Source organism: Gasterosteus aculeatus, chromosome 17, assembly GCF_964276395.1.
Source record: "Gasterosteus aculeatus chromosome 17, fGasAcu3.hap1.1, whole genome shotgun sequence".
Taxonomy (NCBI): Eukaryota; Metazoa; Chordata; class Actinopteri; order Perciformes; family Gasterosteidae; genus Gasterosteus; species Gasterosteus aculeatus.
In genome coordinates, this window is record NC_135705.1 from 10,067,124 (window position 1) to 10,089,073 (window position 21,950).

Consider the following 21,950-nt stretch of genomic DNA (forward strand, 5'->3'; position numbering starts at 1 on the left):
AAATACTTTGAATGCCTCCTGAGTTCTAGTACTAAGCCTAAGAATATTTTCAATATTACACTGTCAGAGATTGACATACGTGTTTTGTAGACAAACCACTACTAGGTCTTCTAAGAAAAAGTGGAGTTTGCTTCCGCCTTTTACAGTACACATACTACTAGTACTCAGTGTACCAATTCATAGTATAAACCATCCACGGAAAAACCATCTGTATGACATACTAGTAAATCATTGATCACTTTGGGTTGTGCACACATTGACAGAAAGGTTAATTAGGAAAGCTCCCTTAATCAAACCTTATCAAACCTCTAAATGATCCTCTAATGTCAGATATAAGACACAGTGTATACCCATTACTCTATGACCAGCGGCACAACAATCAATTCAGAGTATTATTCAATTTACAGTCTGTTTACAGTCCTAGACCTTGTTTATTATATATTTAACAATTACTTTTGTCTGGAATTTGTGGTTTAGGTATTCGTGCGTATGAGCAGCTCGGCTACAGGGCCTTTGGGACCCCGGGGAAGATGGCGGCGGGTATCGCCATCACGCTGCAGAACATCGGAGGTGAGGTCACACAGCTATTTGCCCTCACTTAACCTCTGCTTTGATTGCATTCTATGCTTAGGACATTTGGACTATTACTGTGTAAGTGTCCTTGTAGTTAAAGAGTAACTCATTGTTTGTATGTCCTTTTCACAGCCATGTCCAGTTACTTGTACATCGTCAAGTATGAGTTCCCCTTGGTCATCCAGGCCTTTCTGAAGCTGGATAAACCTGCAGGGTGAGTGGCTAATATATGACTTTAAAGTTTGCATTAATACTCTAAGACTTCACATCCAGGAAACACAGGGAAGGAATCCACTTTGTATCAAAACGTGAATGTTTGAAATAGATTCCATCCTTTTATTCCTGTTCTTGTGAGAAACTCACTGGTGAAAGACAAAAACAATGAATTTGAATCAATCCTGAAGATTTCCGTCGTATTTTCTTAGTGATTCCCGTGGTTACCGGTGGGAATGGTAAGTATAGTTTAACACTACAGCAAACGCACCTCGTGCAGATACATTGTCAAAAATACAAAAAAACGATGTATCTTTCAGCGCTGCCAAATAAACCGGATCAAAATAAACTCACTAATTCCACTCACTGGAATTTATGCATCTGGATCATTGTCACATCTGTAGATACTGGCCATGCCTCCTAAATGTTTAAAAAAAAAAAAACCTGCTCATGAAAATAAAAATAGTAGTGGACATCCCGCCACTTGACCATGGGACCTTATGCAGCCGTCCCGCCTGTGCAGACGCTTCAGACAGAGGAGTCGGGCTGTGCCGTTCGGAGCTGCCTCGTGCTGCTCAGGAGGAGAACAGCTGTGATAGTGACCCTGGAGGAAGAGAGCAGCGCGGCCGCTCGGTAACAAAACACAGTTAGACTCCACGGCTGAAAAACGTAAAACCGTGGGATATCGCTGGCTAGTGCAGGTGGCCTCAGAGACAAACAACACTCGCTCACTTCGACGGGGGGATTTGGAGTGTGGTGGCACACAGCAGCCTTTGCCCCAGTTAGAGTCTCTCCTCACCTGCTTTCCAGCGTTTGAGTGTTCGCGGAGGAAAAGGGGGGAGAATTGGGAGTTTATGATAAAAGTGCAAGTTAACTACATGATCCACATGAGGGAGCGTGGAAAACACCTCTGCTGTTAACGTTTGTAGACTTTTCAGAGCGGCGTGTCCCAGTGCCTGTGGTCACCATAGCGATGATGCTGTGTGACAGCATGTCAGCAGTGCTCTCTGCTGTCAGCTCTACGTTCTCTGTGTCGCAGGGATCTGGGCCATTGTCAGCATTCAACGCTTATTTGAAACGGCAGACTAAATTGTACCACTGGCATTTCATCCCTTCAGTGGGTGTGTTTTTACTAAACTGTAGAGGGGGTGGACAAAATAACAGGGACACCTCACGGTCAGATGCAAGAGAATACGATAGTTTTGCAACAAATACTACTTCATCTAGATTTACATGGAAACAAAAACATGATACATTATAATTTGCAGAGCAAACACTGTAACTGTTTGTTTTCTTGAATTTCTATTAGCTGATTTTTAATTTCACCGTGTTTTCATTCTTTTCCTGTTCCTGGAAAATAAAGCACAATATCTTTTTAAAGCATCAAATACAAGAATTCCCACATGCATAAAGACACACAATTCAACTGAAAAACAAATCCAGAGGTCTTTGACAGGCTTTAATTCAGCTCTGTGATTTGTGGTAGTTTGTGGTGTTCTTGTAGTGAAACAGAGTCACCCGAAACTAAACATGATTACTTTGATGGGGCTTACTGTCGTGTCCTCCTGCATCACACACACAATCAATTTACACCCGAGGCTGTTTCTGTGTGCTTGTTCAAACAGTCACTGGTGGAGAGTGTTATTTGTATACTTGTGTAGTTGTCTTTTGTTACTGATTGTGATTGTTAACGATTGGGCATTTGTTAAATACTGTATGTTTATCAGAACAGCACCAGTCAAATGTTTGGACACATTTTCTCATTCGATTCAATTCAATGAGAAAGTGTGTCCAAACTTTTGACTGGTAATGTAAGTGTGTATTAGAGTATTTGAAGTATCAGACCCTGGTCCAGATGGCCATAGGGCAGGATGACAACAGGATAAATGAGCCTCTTTTTTCCCCGAGAAGTGTGTCAACGTGTGTGTGGTTGTGTGTAAGTGTGTGTGCGTGTGTGTTTGTGTACCCGCAGAGCCTCCCACCTAATAGAAGTCACAAAATGAATCACCCCTACCGTGTCAGTCTAAAAATAACTCACAGAGGGTGTTTTTTCTGGACCTGGCTGTGCACGGAGCAGCGACGTGTGGCAGGTTGTCTCGGCCGGTCTACCATATGGTTCGCCAAACGCCTCACATCCTCCACGCAGTCATGATGGTGGTTTTTACTTTGGCAGTGGAATGTAGCTAGACTGTGTTTGCATAACGTTTAGTGGTGTTTACACTTTGGATTTTAGTTTTCCCTCCCCACTGTGGGACAGTCAGTGGACACCATGACAATGGAGGTAACCCATGCTAAGTGGAAGGAGTAAATAAGTCAAATTATGCTGATAACTGATAAACCGATTGCCTGATCCCCATTCTTTATCTTTCATTATATCATCTCTAAATTGTATCTCTAAGACGATTTTCTATATGATTGTTCCAAAACTTCCAGCATGATGCCTGGTTTTATTATTTCTGCAGTCATTAAAAAAGTATGTTGTATAAACTGCAATATGTAATTTGCGTGTTGCAGTAACCTCTCCTAAAAATGTTCCTGTGAACAACACTGAGGACATGACCTCCGTGTCCCAGCTATAGCCACCGTGCTTGGTGTCCAGTGGTCCAGGGAGAAAAGAGGCTTATTTTTTTCCACTCTGGATATTTGATTTCATGGCAACCAGTTTAATTCACCACTTTTCACCTATGAATAAAAAGACTGGGCATTGTTGTGGATATATGCAATTCTGCTTTTCCCCAACATGCAAAATGTATTTGTCTACATGTCTGTCTCCTCAATCAATATGCGAGACACTACAAATGCTTAAGAGGATTGAGAGGAGTGGTTGAGCCGAGTCATTTTAAACTAATGTGTTTTTATTTTTTTCCTCTCTGCAGTGAATGGTACATGAACGGGAACTACCTTGTGATCATTGTATCTATTGCAGTAATACTACCTCTGGCTCTCATGAAACAGCTAGGTAAGTACAGTACTTGGTACATTATGTAGCCACTGCAACTGCAAACACCCGCTACGGGATTATGTGTAACTACTGTTTAACATCCAGCAAAAATGCTAAGCTACTGCTGCAGGATCACAAGTGACATCACCGAGACCGCCAACTGACTCTGTCATATTTCTTACAAAATAAGCAATTTGTATCTTTAGTTTGCTAACAGTATCCAGCAAAAGCATGTTAGACAAGTAGTATTCCAGCAGCAGCAACAACTCAAACTCAAACTTTTCATTGTTCAGAAGAAGCATGTGCTTTAACAAAACGGCTTTGAACTATACTACTATTGAATCAAATTGAAAATACCTAGTCCTCAGGTATGAACATTTTGGAATGAAGCCTTGAATATTGTTGATAAAAACATACTTTCTCCCAACATTACATGAAACATCACAGATGGAAAGAGGAACAAAAAAGCAGGGAGAGACGGAAGTGGGAAATGGGGAATGGGGGCATATTGTCTCCTGCCGAGACTTCAAGGACAACAGAGCCAGTCAGTTAGAATCCAGCAATGAGCTCCGACTCAGCAGCATTTTAAAGGAGAAATACACAACACTCGCAAAAATACCAGCAAATAACAATTTGCCATGTAAATAAATAGTGGCGTAATGTTGTTCTCCTCCAGCTGCTTTGTTGAAATAGCCAGGCGGGCACCGCGTGCTTCTAGTAGATGTTAGATGTTGGTGCATGTTAGTACATGTTAGTGCATGTGAACGTGCAAAGGCAAACTTCTCTCATGTGCACGGCTAAACAGTGGGATTACAGGGTCACATGATAAGCCATGGGGCCCTAAAGACTTGGGAAGAGATGTTTGTAATGTTGGTGGACAACACGTTTCAATCAGTGGGCCCTAAAAGTTGTTATTTTCGATCGTGTGATTAGCTTTGTTGGCCCCTTGGATGAATGGAGATTTTCATTGAACTTTTTTTGCTTTCGCTCCAATGATCAACTTTCAGGGGAATGATCGGAGCACCTTCGTTCTCTTCATGAATCCAAGTTAGCACCATTAGTGAGAGCAGAGTAACAGAATTCAAAAGGAAAAACTGATTTCACTGGTGCTAATTGGAAACAAGCATCATTTGTATGTTTTCCAACCTTAACCCCGAGCGTTTGTGTTTTAGGATACCTGGGATACACCAGTGGTTTCTCCCTGAGCTGCATGGTTTTCTTCCTCATTTCGGTACGTCCTCTATTCCTACATGTGATCTTGACTTGTCTTGCCTTTGGTTTCTGGTCTGTTGGCAGAAACATCAAGGCAGCATATTCACATGCACTGGGATCATCATCTCTTTACTATTCCCTGCTCGCTCGACTCATTGCAGAGGACAAATGTCGGCACGCCGGGGTTCCTGGCTCTGTGTGTCTCTTGTCTTTCTCTGACCTAGTTTCGGCTGTGTGATCAGTAATCACTGCATTGCCCTCTGGCTCCGTCTCAGTACCATATTTTCGCCCTGTCCTTATGCTAACTGTGTCCCACAGACCTGTTTACTGCTTAACGCCTCTCCTCTGCACTGCACAGGTCATCTACAAGAAGTTCAATACCCCGTGCCCATTCACGGACTTTTCATTCAATAGCACTGCTAGCGTGCTGAATGTAAGCGCCATGGATCCTGGTGGGGAGCCCGATCCTGCCTGCATTCCCAAAATGGCCAACCTCAACTCCCAAGTAGGTGTTTTTTGTGCATGATACCGAGTCTCAAACGTCCACTGTCATGTCCACCGAGTGCCAGTGACTATGTGATAGTCATCTCCAGCATGTTGCGGGTCACAATCCAGGCATGGGAATTGCACTTGGTTTGAAGCACTCAGGGCTTTTATCATGCTGTTAATGATAGACAATATGTCTGTGATTAATGGAAGGAGCAAAGACGGACAGGGACCTCCGAGCTATCTGCACCTGTCTGCGGGGGAACACGCGTTGCTTTGACATTCTGTTGCTGTCAGTGAGATCATCAAGTTTGCTCTTTGTGGGGCAGAGATGTTAGTACCCACTTTTTACACTCAACACATACTTTTAAAAACAGGAAAGGACTGTTAATGATAGCTGGAGTCTTTATTATCCCTTAAAGATGAATGAGACATTCTTAACCCAGACCTGAAAGACAATCACCGCTGCTCAGCAGTTTACGAGCAAGGCTGAAGCTTGTCTGCAGCAGAGACAGAGTTAATGGCAGGGAAACATGTAGCCCTGTGTGATATGTCTGACCCAGTAATGGGCAGTGGGGTTGGTGGTGAGACGCCTGGGATGCCGCTGCTCTATCTATGGTGACCTGTTGGGGTTCATTTTCAGACGGCCTACACCATCCCCATCCTGGCGTTCGCCTTTGTGTGTCACCCCGAGGTCCTGCCCATCTACACAGAGCTGCGCAAGTATGTTGGAAAGCGCTCGCTAACCTTTCTGACAGGAAATCCGTTGCATAAAACGAGGAGATCTGATTTGTGCTCGGCTGATCACAACCTAGTCACGTGCACTGCTTTCACTTTATGCGTTGGCAGTGCTTGTATGATGTAGCATGTTGTTAGTTCAAATGTATCATCCTGCCTGTTGCAGTTTCCTACGGCTAAGGAAAGCACCATAACTCAAGTTGTTTTTTTAACTGTGCTACATGCTCTCTATATGAGAGTGGATGCTCTGATGTTATGTGTGCAAATTAGTTTTTGTGTGTGTGTGTGTGTGTGTGTGTGTGTGTGTGTGTGACATCACATTGCAATATCTTCTGATTTCAGTCCCACCAAGAAAAAGATGCAGCATGTGGCCAACATCTCCATTGCAGTCATGTACTGCATGTACTTCCTGGCTGCTCTTTTTGGATACTTAACTTTCTATGGTGAGGCCTGGTCCTCTTCCCATTACAGAACAGCGTGTGTCAAATTTTATTTTTACTTTAATTGCTCTAATTTATTGTTACACGGTTATCAGCACAAGTCTGAATCACTATGTTGAAGACCGTGAAAGCGTCATGATGCGTCTTCTCCCTCTAGTGGTCATATTGTGGACCTGATATGAACCATTTATTATTCCAACATAATCCATTGGACTGCAAATACATCATTATTTTTGAACGTTTTATTAAATAGTTGAAATAGTAAAAAAATATAAAATATTAATATTAAAAAGTAGAATTTTACATAAATTCATTAGGTTATTAATGAATGATCTTTGCATTGTACTCATTGGTGTTGACATAGCAGTCAATATTACTATTTGACTTGTATTGTAAGTAGCCTATATCATTATTATTTCATGTCATCACTGTACAAGGAAAGGACGGGTGTTCTCCCGTAATTAAAACTACATTTAAATGTTTCTTTTTTTTCTTTCAGGGGAAGTGGAAGCAGAGCTGCTTCACACCTACAGTCGCATAGACCCGTATGATACTTTGATTTTGTGTGTGCGTGTGGCTGTACTCATTGCTGTCACACTCACTGTACCCATTGTGCTCTTTCCTGTAAGTACAATTTTAGCACCTTAAGTCAACACATTGGCTCAAATCCGCTATTTTCTTCATGCAGTGACATGTATGAATGTCTTTTTTATTTTACTCAGGTGCGAAGAGCAATCCAGCAGATGATATTTCCCAACAAGACCTTCAACTGGCCCCGTCACATCGCCATTGCCTTCGTTCTGCTCACTTTCATCAACATGCTGGTCATCTTTGCTCCCAACATCCTGGGCATCTTTGGGGTCATTGGTAGGTTGGACCTCCACTGACTGGGACACCTGAGTATAGTCTCCATGATCTCTTTAAAGCCTATGCATGTATTTTCCTATTTGGTTTTTTACACATGCGAGTGTATTATTATATAAATGTGATTTATTTCCCTCCTTCTTCTTGTACATTCCATATAATAACTAATGAGGGTGGGAGTGAAGGGATTGAGAACTCACACCGAATTGGTTTCATGAATGATTTTCTGCCTTTTGTCTGCTTTCCAGGTGCCACATCTGCCCCATGTCTCATCTTCATATTCCCTGCTGTCTTCTACATTCGTATTGTTCCCAAAGAAGAGGAGCCAATGACCTCATTCCCCAAAGTCATGGTGAGCATCTCATAGGAATAACATGAGCGTGAGAATAAGGACATTTGTAGACAGTGAGATGATATAGACAGATGTAGAATTAACGACAATTAACGGGTTGCTTTATATACACGTGGTTGGCGGATAGGACACTATGTACCGTGTGCTAATATTTGTCATGATTCCAAAATTAAAATATATAATTGATTTTTTTAATCTCATGGTATAATGTTGCATTGTTTTTTCATTAACAATTATTTAGAGTTGATTGCAATTCTTTAAAAAGGGATAATTTTTGTGCAATGAGGAAGGGATGTTTGAGGTACTTTTACATTATCAGTGTATTATTTACAGTAGATGGTCATCTCACGCTCAGTTCAGAAAAGTATCAGCAGGGAAGCAAAGCAATGAACCGATCAAATTATATTTGATCCACCTAAAAGAACAGCTTCATGAATAGAATCTAAATCAATTTAAGCATTTTCTATATTTTTTATATTTTCTGATGGATATTAAAAAATTGACTCATCCTTGTTGAAGGCAAAATCTCTGGCTAAAACTTTTTTTTGATTTTCAATTGGAATTACTGTGAATATCGTGACGCTGTCTGAGAAATAGGCATCAAGTCTACATACAATAATCTCTCTATTACCTGTTCCTTTGTAACTCTCTTTAACTCAGTCACTCCTCCTCTCTTCTAGGCCGTCTGTTTTGCTGCGATAGGCGTCCTGTTTATGATCATGAGCCTCAGCTTTATCATCATTGATTGGACGTCGGGCAGCAGCAAAGCCAGCAGTGGTCACTAGGCATTTTTTTCAGGTTTTTTATTGTTGATTTTGATCTGTATCGTGATGTTAAACGTTTTTACTTTGGATAATGTTTGACTTTGAAGATGCCCTACCATGTCCATTAGAGAATATTGGTCACTGAGAAGGAGTCATTTTCTCCACGAAAGCGCTTCCTCTAATGACGAGTTTCACTGTTCATCCAGTGGCTGCAGATCCGGGCCCGTCTGCAAAGTTAACAGTTGCACTTACAAAACCGGTCAGGCGCATGAATATTAACGCTGACATTAGGAGGCTGTGCTTTGTCAGAAGGAAGTAAAAACTAGATTAATAAGAAAAAACTCATACGCGTGTCACTGCGTCACACCTTTCTACTCCCTAAAATTACCTGCAATCTGCTACTCTAGAAAACATTGGCGCATCCTCCATTTTAACTGTTGATAAAAATCTACTCAATGATAGACAATTATTAATTTATGATTTTTATATATATTATTAATATTATTAAGTTATTTGAATAACTACACATGTATCAATCTGTGCAACTGCAGGTGAAAGTAATAGTAAAAGCACAGAAAGAAAGATAAGATATTTGTGAAATTCGCTTGATTTATGCCACTTAACATGCTGTATACAGTGAGTTTGAGGTTACAGCCAACAGCTGGTTAGCTTAGCCTAGCAAAAAGACTGGAAAATGTTTTTTAAAGTGTGCACCCTCGCACTGCTCCAACTTGAATATTTTAAGGTTTGGAGTTGTCAACATTCTCGTCTCTGACTGAGCGGGGTGCTAAATCACACAGAAATGATGTGGTAGATAGTTGTGAGCACATTTATTGAGCACATTTATCAAAACATTCCCTACATAATATGATGAAGATGTATATTTTTTATTATGAATCACCACTAGTGGAATCTCAGAAGACGCAGAATGAGCTGACGACTTGATCAAGCTTGTCTTTTCAGGTTAGGAAGGTTATTAAATAACTCCAGATCTCCACGTAAAACAATGCCTTTGTTTCTTTTAGTATTACTGTGTAAATGAAAGAAAGAAATGGTACCGAAGACCTCATCAGTTGGATTGTGAAGATTAAATTGATAAACTAAATCTAAAAGGAAAAAAAAGGCCACTGCTCATTGTTTTGCTGCATGACTTGTTTTCCTGAAAGATGTGTTGTTTCCCAACATTTACTGGAAGTCATCCGAAATAACCAAACCAAGAAAACAACAGGGTCACAAGAAGTGGTTAGTAACAGTTGTGTGTCTGTAAGTATTTCTGTGTCCAGCACAAGCTTCATCCCGAACAGAAATGACAGAATGGGGAGACAATTAACAATTAATTGTGGTTAGCAACAGCACTTTCCACCGGATAAGCACAACTTGTTTCCATCAGTAAGTTTAAAGAAAAATTATTTAGTTGCGGAAGATGTGGTTTAAGGGTATTTACCTTTTGTATAACTTAATCTTTGGTGATGTAATCAATCTAATGTAGATTATGAGAAATTTAGCAATGCATCGATGGTATAATATGGATGTCTTCTCAAACATTACTTGAAATAACGTTAAAGCTAGTTTTCTCGTGGGCCCCTGCTACCATTCGTTTCCTCCTCTGGTCCTTTCTGTAGCAAAAATAACTAATCAGTTGGATGTACTGGTGTCCGTGTTGTTTAAAGAATAAAACATGGCTCCACTGTATTTGAACCATCATACTGTACCTATAAGCATTAGTATTGATAAACCCGGAGCTATACTCTGATCAGAAGTATATTTCTAGTGGTCGTCTCCTACCATTGAAAGATTAACTGTCGTATTGAACTTCATGTTTAATGTTTATTTGGTTGTGTTCCAGTGATGCAATACAAATCCTGTTAACGATTGATTTTGTGTGGGTTCCTCTTCTTAAATTTGTCATTTATAGTCGGTGTGATATCATCAGTGGTAAAGTTTGAGTTGTTTATGACTCCCCTCCTGCTTGTTGGCAGAATATAACTTTTTAACACTGAGTTGTTGGTGAGCTGGTATACTGGCACATATTTCTATATATTTTTTTATGATCAACTCTGTTTCACCAGATGGCAGTGAGTGCTGTGAGGGTAAGTCAGTACTAGTTAAACAACAAACGTCTTTTGATCTTATGTTTTCATATCATATCCAGATGTTTGGTTGTCTTTATGTAACTGTGAGCAGAGGGAATCATGTGAATCAGCCACTGGGGTATAACATAGTGTTTGGTGTTGTTTAACCAATGCAAGGCGTATATTTATCCTGTTTCTGGTTTGACGTGAGTCATTTTTAATTGGTGCACACGTACAAGACTTCAAAACCTGACAACACTTTTAAAAGAATATCAATAAACATGAGGCAACAAAGTGAGGGGATGCATTGTGTTAGTGGCTGATACAAGATGATCTCTGATGACCTCTATTTAGATCTCAATGTTGTTAGTTTCTCTCTGTGTGATTTATTAAAATGTAAATGATTGAATAGTAACATATTAAATATTGACATTGGCCAGCATTTATAAATAATGTATATAAATGTATACCCTTTATATTCTATATCCATATTTAGTTTGTACAATATAAATTGCTATTAAAGTTTTAGTCCAATTAAAAATATAAATGTAATCATATTCAAAGTGCTTTTAGACTTCTTTGTCCTTCATTTCAGGTCAATTTTCTTGTATCTCTTTATATTTTAATATGATGCTGGCAGTTATTGTACTGTAAACAATGTGGCAATAAAGATAATGAAGTAACACAACTTTGATCGTTCATCACCTGTCAGATATGGCCATCAGATTTTCAAGACTTTGATAATTCCACATTTTTTAAATGATGAAAATAGAAATAATGAAGCGTAAAAAAATGAGGGCTTGAGCCCACAAGGTGTCACTAAAGTTCTGTGGTTATTAGCCGTCGAGAATCAAATATTACACATCTTAACAATGTTTGGCTTTTGCACATGCCAGTGCAGATATAGAATATGATACATGATTAAACACTTGGATAAACAAATTATTGAATCAAATTTGAAGCATTGTTAAACCAATTAGATATAAAATTCATTAATATGTATATATATATATAATATATATACATACACACATATATATATATATATATATATACATACATACATATATATATATATATACATATACATACACACATATATACATATATATATACATACATATACATACATATACATATATATACATATATATACATATACATACATATATACATATATATATATACATATACATACATACATATATATATATATATACACATACATATATACACACATTTAGCCAATAATTTATTGTGTTGCTCGTAAAGCTCAACTTTGATTTCCATCCTTTTAGTTGGAATTGAATGTTCTTAAACCGTGGTGTTTCTACTTGTATCTACTTCATATTTTTTTCCATCATTGATATATGTTTTACACCAGTAAGTTGTAAAATGAGGCAGACTGGTTAATGGTGCTTGCTTTAGCCTACAAATATAGGCTATTCAAAAATAAAATAAAAAACGCCTCGAGTCTGTCTTCTCGCCTAATGGGGAATCAAATAAACCCCTGATTTGTTTTGCACTCCAGGCAGCGTAGACCAGATGAAAATGCAAGGCAGCGCATGGACGACGCAGCAACCCACCTTTAACTACATGTCCCATGATGCACTCGGAGTGGGCGTTTTCGTGTTTTCCCCGGTGAGGGCTGGACCAGCTGCTGTGCAGTGGGGAGGTAACGGTGCCGTCTCGCTGTGTGTGTCGGGCGTACGGGAACTTCACCGCGGCTACGGGTGTGGCTTTAAAACGTGATACAACTGCAGCAATAGGGATTAAAATACAAAAAGAGAAGACGTACAACAGATAAATATCAGCGTGTGTGTCCGGTAGCCTCGCTGGCAGCAGGAATCCGTGTGTTCGCTTTTCAGCAGCTGGAATACTTTTTCTTTTTTTTTTCAGCCGAACTTTGTGGTTCGTTTTTCGCGTGTTGAAATCCGCTCGAATGTTTTGCTGAAGGAAACACCGATCCGCTACAGGTCGACCGACCACTAAAACTTTTTTAAATCTTTTTTTTTTGTCCGACTGGACAACTTCTCCGTTCTCCCAACAAACCACCGATGACTGACTGAACAACCGACGAGTGATTTTGACAAATTAGAAATCCGTGTTCACGCGCTGGAGGAACTCGCCGTTCCGTCTCGCGGATGAACGGACTCCGTCACGTTTGACATAAAAAAACAGGGAAGTCTGCCTCACTCAACGTCAACCCTTGGTGGTATTTGTTAAAAAAAGAGGTCCTCGGACTCGGGCGTTAAAATATCAGTACATATATTTTTTTTCCTGTTGATATTTGCCCACTAAGCAGCAGTCCTGAAGCGCGCACTAGGAACCATGGGGTGTACAGTCAGTCAGGAGGATAAAGCCGCGGCCGAGAGGTCTAAAATGATTGATAAAAACCTGAAAGAAGATGGAGAGAAGTCTGCGAAAGAGGTGAAGCTGCTGCTGCTGGGTGAGTAGTCCTCTCGGGTAAAAGCACCACGTTAATGAGCCCGCGGGCCGCTCGCGCGACGGCGGCAAGCACTTGACACACGAGCTCATCGGACAAAAAGTCCACGAGCGAGTTGCACTGTTTTTTCGGTCATTGATATGTGGCTTTCCTTCAAGTTCTGCCCCTATTGACGTGGTTTTATTTTGGTTCTGGTTAATACTCCGGACCTCCTTGGGGTGTTTTGGGCTGAGTGTGGAAGAAAGCGGTCACGTGAACGTGGCTTTCCTCAGTTCACTTGTCAAAAGTCGCATGTCTTGACCTTTGCCCTCATTCTAGGCCCCGCTCTGATAGACGCCCATGTGCTTCACTGACTATGGATTTTCATTATTTTTTTTCTTTTTCGGTTTGGAGATGAAACGCCTCCTTTGATGACGTTAACTGCTAAACCCCTGGATGTTGAGTGAGGGTTCAAGAGCAGAGTGTCTGATTTATTTTGACAGGGCGGTGAAAAAATAGGCGGTCTTACATCTGCGGTGGTTTCCTCCCAGCAGGACTGAGCCGAGGGGGTCAGACGTGACTGACTGGATCTGGTTGATAATGAGTGGGCTGCTGTTTGGACAGAGGGCGAACAGCCCTCACTGTTCCCAGCGTTGGCTGGAGCTCTCACACGTAAACACACAACAACCGGTTTGAGAGCCTGGTAGCAAGCGGGACGGAGACTTTCCCAGGCTTTTAAATGTGTCTCCCTTTTGACTTTCTGCTCTCCGAATGCAACATCAGGCTGCTGGACATGCATTGCCTTTGTCTGCAAAATCTTGTTTTAATTCCCGCGCGGTTTTTCCATTTTAGCTGGTCCCTTTTACTTCTTACTTTACTGCCTGCTTTTCATGCATCCATCGAGATTTAGAGGCTTACTTAAAATGTCTCATTAATGCGTAGAGAAAGAAATCTGCAAGTCTGATTGGCTGCTGCTTATTAATCACTACTTTTTATTTATTGAAAGTTCAAATCAATAAATTCCGTCATGTGTTTTAACTTGCACCCATTGATTGACACTGGAGATCACTGTAATTACTGCTCCAGGGAAGTCAATGCAATTTTGAATAGAATTTCAGACTGATTCTATTAAAAACATCTCGTGGAACATATGCTCTGCTTTGAATTAATATTGATCCTATGAGCAGAGAAATACACGTGAAATATTATTATTAATTCCCCACTTTTCGAAAAAATACTCTTTCAAAAATCTTATAAGTAGCTTGGTGAGTGAGTGAGTGTTGATCGGTGATCACCGAAATCACAAAGGAGATTTGTCATCCTCTTTCCTGACGGAGCGCAGGACTTTCTGCTTAAACTGAGAGGGAACACGTTCTGTGTTTTTCCCTCCCGGGTCTTTGAAGAGACGGCTGGTTGTTAAGTTGTGCCCCTGGTTAGGAGGCTAATTACATGCTCTGCTCTGTACGTCAGGTCTCATATCAGTAATTACCATCCGGCTCAGCGTGAGAGGGTTGAGGGGAATTATGGGGGCGGAGATCTGAATCTGAACCAAGGGGTTCGGAAGACTTTTCCTCCCCAAAATATTCCTTTGAAATAGAACCAGATTCATTTGATGCCGCACTCTGTTCCAGCTCCGTCAAAGAGCGTGATCTATGGGGCAGTATGTGTGACATCCTTCCAGAGGTGCTACGTCACGCCTCCAGGTGTGCCTTGCAGCATTTGCACCTTTTGCGCTGGTATCTGTTGGAACAGCTGATAAAGGGCTCTGCTTCCTCCGTGGCCACGCCCCCAAACCGCCCCGCTCCATCCGCCCAATGAGGCCCAACTTGTAAAGGGAAATCCCGTGTTTCTCCCCAAGAAAAACACAAAAGGCTCTTGAGACGACGTGTGGAGGCATGATGAATGTTTCTACTGAAATGATGTATATCTCACAAGCGGAGGAAGTCTAACCACAAACGGCTTCATCGAAAAGTTCACACTCAATGTTTTACCTGGTCTGAAGAAAAGCTGCATTTTGGATTTCCGTCTTTTAAAACTACTTCCCTGCGATGCCTTCCCTCCAAGACGTCTGTATTGGATTGTTTTGTCTTGTTAGATGACCCCAGAGAAAGCCATTAGTTAATGTAGCGTAGAGGACTCCATACCGCGGAGGCTTAAGCTTTCATTAACGGGAAACACTCATTCTCAGGCTGGGCTGCTGATTCAGGTCTTTGATTGACATTTAATTTCCTCCAGCCACAATAATAAATTCTCCTCTCACCTAAGTTGATTTTTCTCTATTCTTTGGCTTACCAAGCAGTTTTTTGCGTCCGCTCGGCACATCGATAAGTTCCTATTGGCAGTCTGCTCTGCATAAACTGCAAGAACAGGAGCCCAGCTGCAGGAAATATATCTGCAGGATTTAGTGCACACACACACACTTCTGTGTTAGTTGTACATAAACTCGTTGGCACAGAGGCTTGATAGGCAATGCTGTTATGTAAAAATGCTGGCATACTGAATGCATGAATGCACGCTGCCTGTGGGCACAGTAGAAAGACTCCCCTACCTCGAACACAGATATGAAGACATTTTTATGAAAAACGCCATTTGACACATGTGCACATTAACAAAGAAGCTCGCAGCACAAGTGTGTAGCACTTAGCTGTCAGCTTGACATAGTTGAGGTGATGAATGAAGCGGAATAAAAACAATTTTAGCAGGCTGCCTCGAGGATGATGCTGATCATGTTCCGGGAAGAGAACATGTCCCGGTCTATTTTTAAGTGAGAGTGTGGCAGCCCTGCTCTTGGTTTCCATGGAGGTCGGTGGAGGTGTGGTTCCTTCATGGCGTGTTCCACGAGGCTTTTCACTGCAGTGCATGTTACAGACTGCGTTCTTGGCTCGTTGGATTTGCTCTGATTCCATCCGCCGCCCCTCGTGGTCATTGCAGCGAAGGCTGACGTACTGCGTAGCCTGCAGGCGGCATTACTCCTGATCCCAGCATCGACTAGTTACCCCAAGATGAAGGCGCCATTCTCACCATGAGAAATGTGCTGTCAATGCTTTGTGTGGAGAGGGGATGTAGAGACGAGCTCATGCAGCTCAACAGGTCACCTTGACTGTTCTTCACCTGGAGACATTGGTCATTATTATGAACCAACGTTATGTTGTTTTAACCACTGAAGAAGGAAAGAACATATGACATGAAACCAACCGTTTTCACTTCCTCTTTTATCTGGAGCGTGCGAGAGGGCGCTTGCCTGTTAATCTGCATACTTTTTAAGGCCTTGGTGAGGAAGTGGGGAAATGGACTCTCAATTGACTCGCAGTGTTTTGGACGATGTGAGCTTCAAGCAAAGATTTGGGTAGATAAAGACGAATATTGGACAATACGACATCTATTGTTTTCTTGGGTTGAAATCAATAAAAACAAATACTTACTGCAAATGTGTGCTGTGCAGATAGAAAAACAAGTTAGACAATGCTAATTAAACACAGTACCTTTCTTATCAACACATTGTATGATAAAAATAGTTCCGGATAGATAGATTGCATGCATAGGAAGTATGAATGTCCCTAAATAGAACTTGTAACTAAGTTCAAAGTAAAACTTGTGTTCCCTTTTATCTCGTTTGCGCTTATCTCGTCTTGACGACAGTGTCACATCCCCCGGGCCAAGCTTTGACCACAGCACCCGTCGGTGAACCTTCTATATGAAAAAATAGAAGAATATATCCGTAGAACGTTTTTTGCATTATCGTTTCTCATTATCCTCGTTGCAATAACAGGCCGCAGCCAGACGCCCCAAGGTGACATTCTAGCTCATCTAATTTTATTGTTTTTTAATCACTGTCACACATCCTCAAAGGTAATTTCCTCTTCCAGTGTAAAAAACGGTTATCTTCATCTCTCCTAATCGCTTTTGTTTCGGTTGTTTTCTCAAAGCTTAGTGCCGCACACTCTGTATTGATCAGAGACACGTAGCACAACAACCAATGCTACCATTTGTGAACGCACAACCTAAACACAGGTGAGCGGGGACACCTGAGCTGTAGACACTGTGGTGGCCTGCTTAGCGAGTCAGCGAGCTCAGGCTCCCCATCCCCTCTGATCCCGTCATTATCGCTTTGCCAGTTGGTGATTAGAGTTGGCGAAGCCGCTCCTGTCGGGCCCAACTCCTCCTCCGCTTCCTCCTTCTACTTCTCCAGGTTGCGGAAAGGTGACCAGAAAGAACTGAAGAAATAAAACGTAACATGCGTGGCGATGTTTTTGCAATATTTCTCTTAAAAAGATCTAGCAGGCGGTGGCAATATATGCCCACATAGTTGCTTATTGACTGTACACAGTCATGTTTGATGACAACGGCAGGTGACACGTGTGTAGTGCTGGTCGGCCCGTGTGGTCTGTCCTGCACAGACACCCAGTACCTCCCTCTTATTAGAGGCAGTGTCTGACTTTCAGTGGGTGTAATCACTGTGGGATGATTATACAGCGCCCGGTTTCTCTGTAGAAAACAAGTCGGACTAACCTGCTCCTCCGGCGTAAACCGCTCTGCGTCTGCATTGAAATCTCCCCTCAGCATCAGCTGCCCATCGGCCACGTTCCGACTGATTCACACAACGAATGATTGCGCCAATATCAAGTTCATCAAATGACTGTTTTCTGCTTTTTTTTGGGTGACTACTCGACTGTCTGCACCACAGTGCTGCCCAATTAGCTGTATGACGCACCGGTCAGCCGGGTGTGTATGCGCAGGGGCAGAATATCCTGCAATTACAGAGCGCGCTCAGATGATAAAGCCTGCTCCCGCAGACTGTGTGTCTCAGTGCAAGTCCACAGAGACCGAGCTGCACTACTCTCTCTGCTCTGGAAACACTGATCGCATAGAGTCCTCCACCCATAACCTTACGTCTTGCCTCCACACGGCAAAATGGCTCTGCTGCTTCAAACCTACATTATTTAGGTTTGTGCTGTGTGTGTTTGTTGTGTATGTGTGTGTGGAATGGTGCTTAGAGGAGTGGCCACAGGGTGTGACGATGTTTGACACAGGACCAAAACACGAGCCCAATTCTCGGTGCCGCTTTACCCTCCTATGATGTCTGTGAAAGGGAGAAGTAGTTTCTACAGCATGCAGCCCAGCCGTCGTCTTTGCACACGCACCAGATCTGTTGCCCAATGTGAAGCGCTGAGTGAGAGGCGGAAGGGTATTTGCTCCGATACACAATGTACTAACAAGTTCACTTGGTGTCTTTTTTTCCAAAAGTTCAGAGTTCAGAGTTTTTTCAAAACAAATGTTCCCGGTCAATCATAAGGGAATGCAGCTGTGACGAGCCAACCCGAAGTATCGTCACAGCTGCAGAATGTGAGCGGCATTTCCTTTTGGTCATGTAAAGTGCTCAATAAGTCATTTTGTTTTGCCATAATTATGCTATGTTATACCGGCACACACTTTTTAAACCGGAACATTTTTCAAGGAAAGAAGAAAAAAATGATAGAAAAACAAACATTGGCCGTCGTTATCCAGACACGGCGCCGGTAGGTAAGGACTTTGTTCGTGGTTAGATACCATGCTGCTGACGAGCCGAATGCCAGTACCACAAGCAAAGAGTCCCCTGCTCCATATCGGGCCGTTTGCAGAACTGCCAGTGACGTGGAGGTCTTAAAAACCTCGTATGAAAAAAAAACCCCAAATGTTTCTGCATGAGTGGATGCCACTACGAGGAAAAGAAGATGTCCTGTTTTCCTATTGACCTCTAATGCACATCAGCAGTCTGGCTTGCTTCCCTATTTTTTCACAGGGCCAGAAAACCCTTTTTTTATTTTTATTTTTAGGCCAAACCTAATTTGCAGTATTCTGTAAAGTCCATCTAGTGACCCCTGTAGTGCCGCTTATTTTGCTACGGTTCTGGAAAAACACACTTCACTCCCCTAGTTCATAACCCCCCCGCATAGCACCACCACAAATGTCAAAGGTCCTTGCTCCATTTTGCTTACATTTCCAAGTGCCCCTGGGGGGTGGGGGAAGGGGTGGGGCCTTTCTTTGTCTGACCATACCATTGCATTAAACACACGTACAGCAGACCAGCATGCCCCCCCCCCCCATCACAATCCATTTCCTTCTTCTCGCCATTATAGGAAATGAGCTCACTTCACTTCCACTCTCTCCACATTAGGTTATTCTGCCATTGTTGCGCGGTGCTCCATGGGCTTCTCCCGGGGGGGTCCTAGCCTGCACGCTCAGCTTTGTGTATCTACACATGTTGATACCAGGTAAAGTACACTAAAACAACCATATGTCAGAAAAATAGGAAAGTAGCTCAGTTTTCCTCAGCTGAGTCTCTCTTGGTCCTTTTTTACCCCATCGATCGCGGAGAAGTGGACAGGACGACTGTGGGAGCCGAGGTGGAGATAAAAGAAGATTGGGGGAGAGGAGGAATTTATTTAGCGACATAATCCTAGTGGAAGAGCTCACACAGAGACCGCAAGTAAGGATGGAAGCAGAGGGTGAGCCAGAGTTCATGTTCAACCGAGTGCAAGATTGAGCATGTCTCTGTGATCAGCCGGGAGGCTTAAGCCACCCAAAAGATATCACCGCTGACTTAAAGATCAACATACTGGCATGTCTGGACATTTCAGCCACAGTGTCGATGCATGGGTGAGCCGCCGCGCTTTCTGCTCTCACTTCATTTTATTCATTTTACACCCTCAAGCTTGTGTGAATTTCTCTTGGTGGCATTGAAAATGGCGTTGAGTTCAAGTTAGATATTTGTGTGTTGTGAAAACACAATGCAATTCATCTTTGGTTTGACCCTCTCAGCCCCTCCCTCCTCCTTCCTTTGGTACAACTGCTGTTCTTGAGGAAACCTGGAAGGACAAACAAAAACAGTGCCGAATGGGGGGAAAGAGAAAGACGCGCTGACGAGACGGCGGCAAATTTTTATCTCCGAAAACCAATATCAATGCCAAGTTTTGCGCAGAGCGAACGAGATGTGAGACGGTGACAAAGTGCCGCGGTCAGAAAGCAGACATCAGAGGAAAGGGGAGGTACAGGAAGACGTGGGGAACTGCTGGAAATCTCTTCCATCAGTGTCCTCTTCTTCACTCCTGTAAAGTTGTCTTAATTGCACCCGGCGGCTCGCTCTCCGCTGCTTTCTGGCCTCTGTGGGCTTTTGATGAACAAAGGGCATCGAGTGCGGTGCATAACATAACTTGAGCAGCAGGGGGGCCCATGTAAATGCTACGGATGGGAAGAGTAGTTCAAATGTCGCACTGGGGGAGGATATGTTGTTTATTTCTCTTTTAAGGGGCTCTGGGTTAGATTGCGTTGTGACAGCTGCTCAATGTGTTGCAGCAGCATCGTCTGTCCTCCGCTCCCTGACAACTGGACGGACCCTCTTTACAGCCGACGTCGTGCAACATGGTGTGTGTGTGTGTGTGTGATGCGCTGCTTCGCCGCTTCATCCTGACCAGTCAGCGAGCTTTAAACGTGACCGTTCTGTTTGAACACGTCTCCAATTGATTGGAAAGACGTGGTGTATTCTCCAGACATATCATCTCAATCATATCTGAACTAAATTTAAAGCCTTGCACTGATGTTCTTTTATTTTAAGGTTTCTCACTGACTTCTTGGAAAAAGAAAAAAAAATTCACTGACCGGAATGAGGTCAGTTACATTTTGAGACTAAACCACAGCGTTGAAATTTCTGTTTTGGGGTTGTGATTCTGACTGAATTACTACAATCACAATACAGCCTCTAATGACAAATTAAAAAGTGATTTATTTTTTCTTCTAATCTCCTCGTGCCGTCCTCTGTGGGCACACGCCGTTACACAGCAATCCGGTAAAAGTGTTGTGCTTGGGGGAGAAATTGAAGCCGTAAACCACCTCCTTTGGCTAATTAAACAAAAGATAGAACATTTGTTAATTTGTTGTACTTTACACCCGCTGTCTCTCTTTCACTTTTGGTCCAAGGTTGTAAATTATGTTGCAGCTGAAATTGATGTAATTTCCTGTTGAAGCAGCCTGCCACCATCTTCAGTCCCCCCCCACCCCCACCCCGTCACTTCCTCTTTCAGCTGGCTGCATGTAGAGGAGAAGTAGATGTGAGTCTTTTGTTGGGCTGGTTGAGGAAACCAGCCCACCCATCCTGTGTCACTGCTCTGGTTCTGATCCTCAGGCTCGAGGCACCTCTGCTGCTCATAAAACACAATCACAAAAGTCCTTAAACAAGTTTTGATGGCAAACAAAGGCAGTTTCCTTTTCTTTTCTCCTCCACTTGTTCACTGAGAACGATTGCAGTTTTATCGAGCCATCGCGTACGTTCTACACGCCCTTAATGTCCAATAGCGTGTTGTGTCTGCTCGGGTTTTCGCTGTGATGCTTGGGGACAATTATAACTCATCTTTCAGACATAACACTCAGTCACCATTTTTATTTGCCTGAACATGTCCTCTAAGCTCAGAGAGAGCTTTGGAAAGAATGTAGCAGAGCCATAAAATAGGTTTTTGGTGTGTTTGGTTTTCCACCCTATAAAAAGAACAATTGTTGAAGCAGCAGGGTGTGTGTGTGTGTGTGTGTGTGTGTGTGTGTGACCCCTTACCGAGCTCTACAACTTTAAAGCGACATCCTTGGCAACGCCTCTTTTCATTTGTTGCTGTGCTGGACAGTTGGGCATGTTGAAGACAAGCTGACATAGAAAACAACCTTTCAGTGAAATATAATCCTTGGGCTGCTAGTTCCTCTTTGACTTTGTGATGGAAAAAGTGATATTTATTAGTTTTGCTTGTCAAAGCACGCTACCGTTTTGTCTCCCCACAGAAACTCTGCATGTACATTTCTATTAAAAGATGGCGGTCCAAAGGGTTTTTAATGAAAATTCTGTAAGACAC

The 21,950-nt window shown here is 42.4% G+C and overlaps 2 protein-coding genes across 3 annotated transcripts in view; both read left to right on the top strand.

Annotated features, from left to right (window-relative positions):
- LOC120835085 (sodium-coupled neutral amino acid transporter 3) overlaps window positions 1–11,343 on the top strand; it is a 30,109-nt gene extending 18,766 nt beyond the window's left edge. For both annotated transcript variants that reach the window (XM_040203641.2, XM_040203639.2), the window contains 11 exons: window positions 478–570; window positions 706–787; window positions 3,663–3,745; window positions 4,900–4,958; window positions 5,298–5,444; window positions 6,069–6,148; window positions 6,506–6,606; window positions 7,103–7,227; window positions 7,326–7,470; window positions 7,716–7,819; window positions 8,500–11,343. In XM_040203641.2, the coding sequence (XP_040059575.1) occupies window positions 478–570; window positions 706–787; window positions 3,663–3,745; window positions 4,900–4,958; window positions 5,298–5,444; window positions 6,069–6,148; window positions 6,506–6,606; window positions 7,103–7,227; window positions 7,326–7,470; window positions 7,716–7,819; window positions 8,500–8,604 (1,124 nt within the window). In that variant the 3' untranslated portion in view covers window positions 8,605–11,343. The remainder of the gene's footprint in view (window positions 1–477; window positions 571–705; window positions 788–3,662; window positions 3,746–4,899; window positions 4,959–5,297; window positions 5,445–6,068; window positions 6,149–6,505; window positions 6,607–7,102; window positions 7,228–7,325; window positions 7,471–7,715; window positions 7,820–8,499) is intronic.
- An 864-nt stretch (window positions 11,344–12,207) lies between these two features.
- Window positions 12,208–21,950, top strand: part of LOC120834973 (guanine nucleotide-binding protein G(i) subunit alpha-2) — a 42,244-nt gene continuing 32,501 nt past the window's right edge. Inside the window, exon 1 of the mRNA XM_040203403.2 lies at window positions 12,208–13,104. Coding sequence (XP_040059337.1) covers window positions 12,987–13,104 — 118 coding nt within the window. The 5' untranslated portion in view covers window positions 12,208–12,986. The remainder of the gene's footprint in view (window positions 13,105–21,950) is intronic.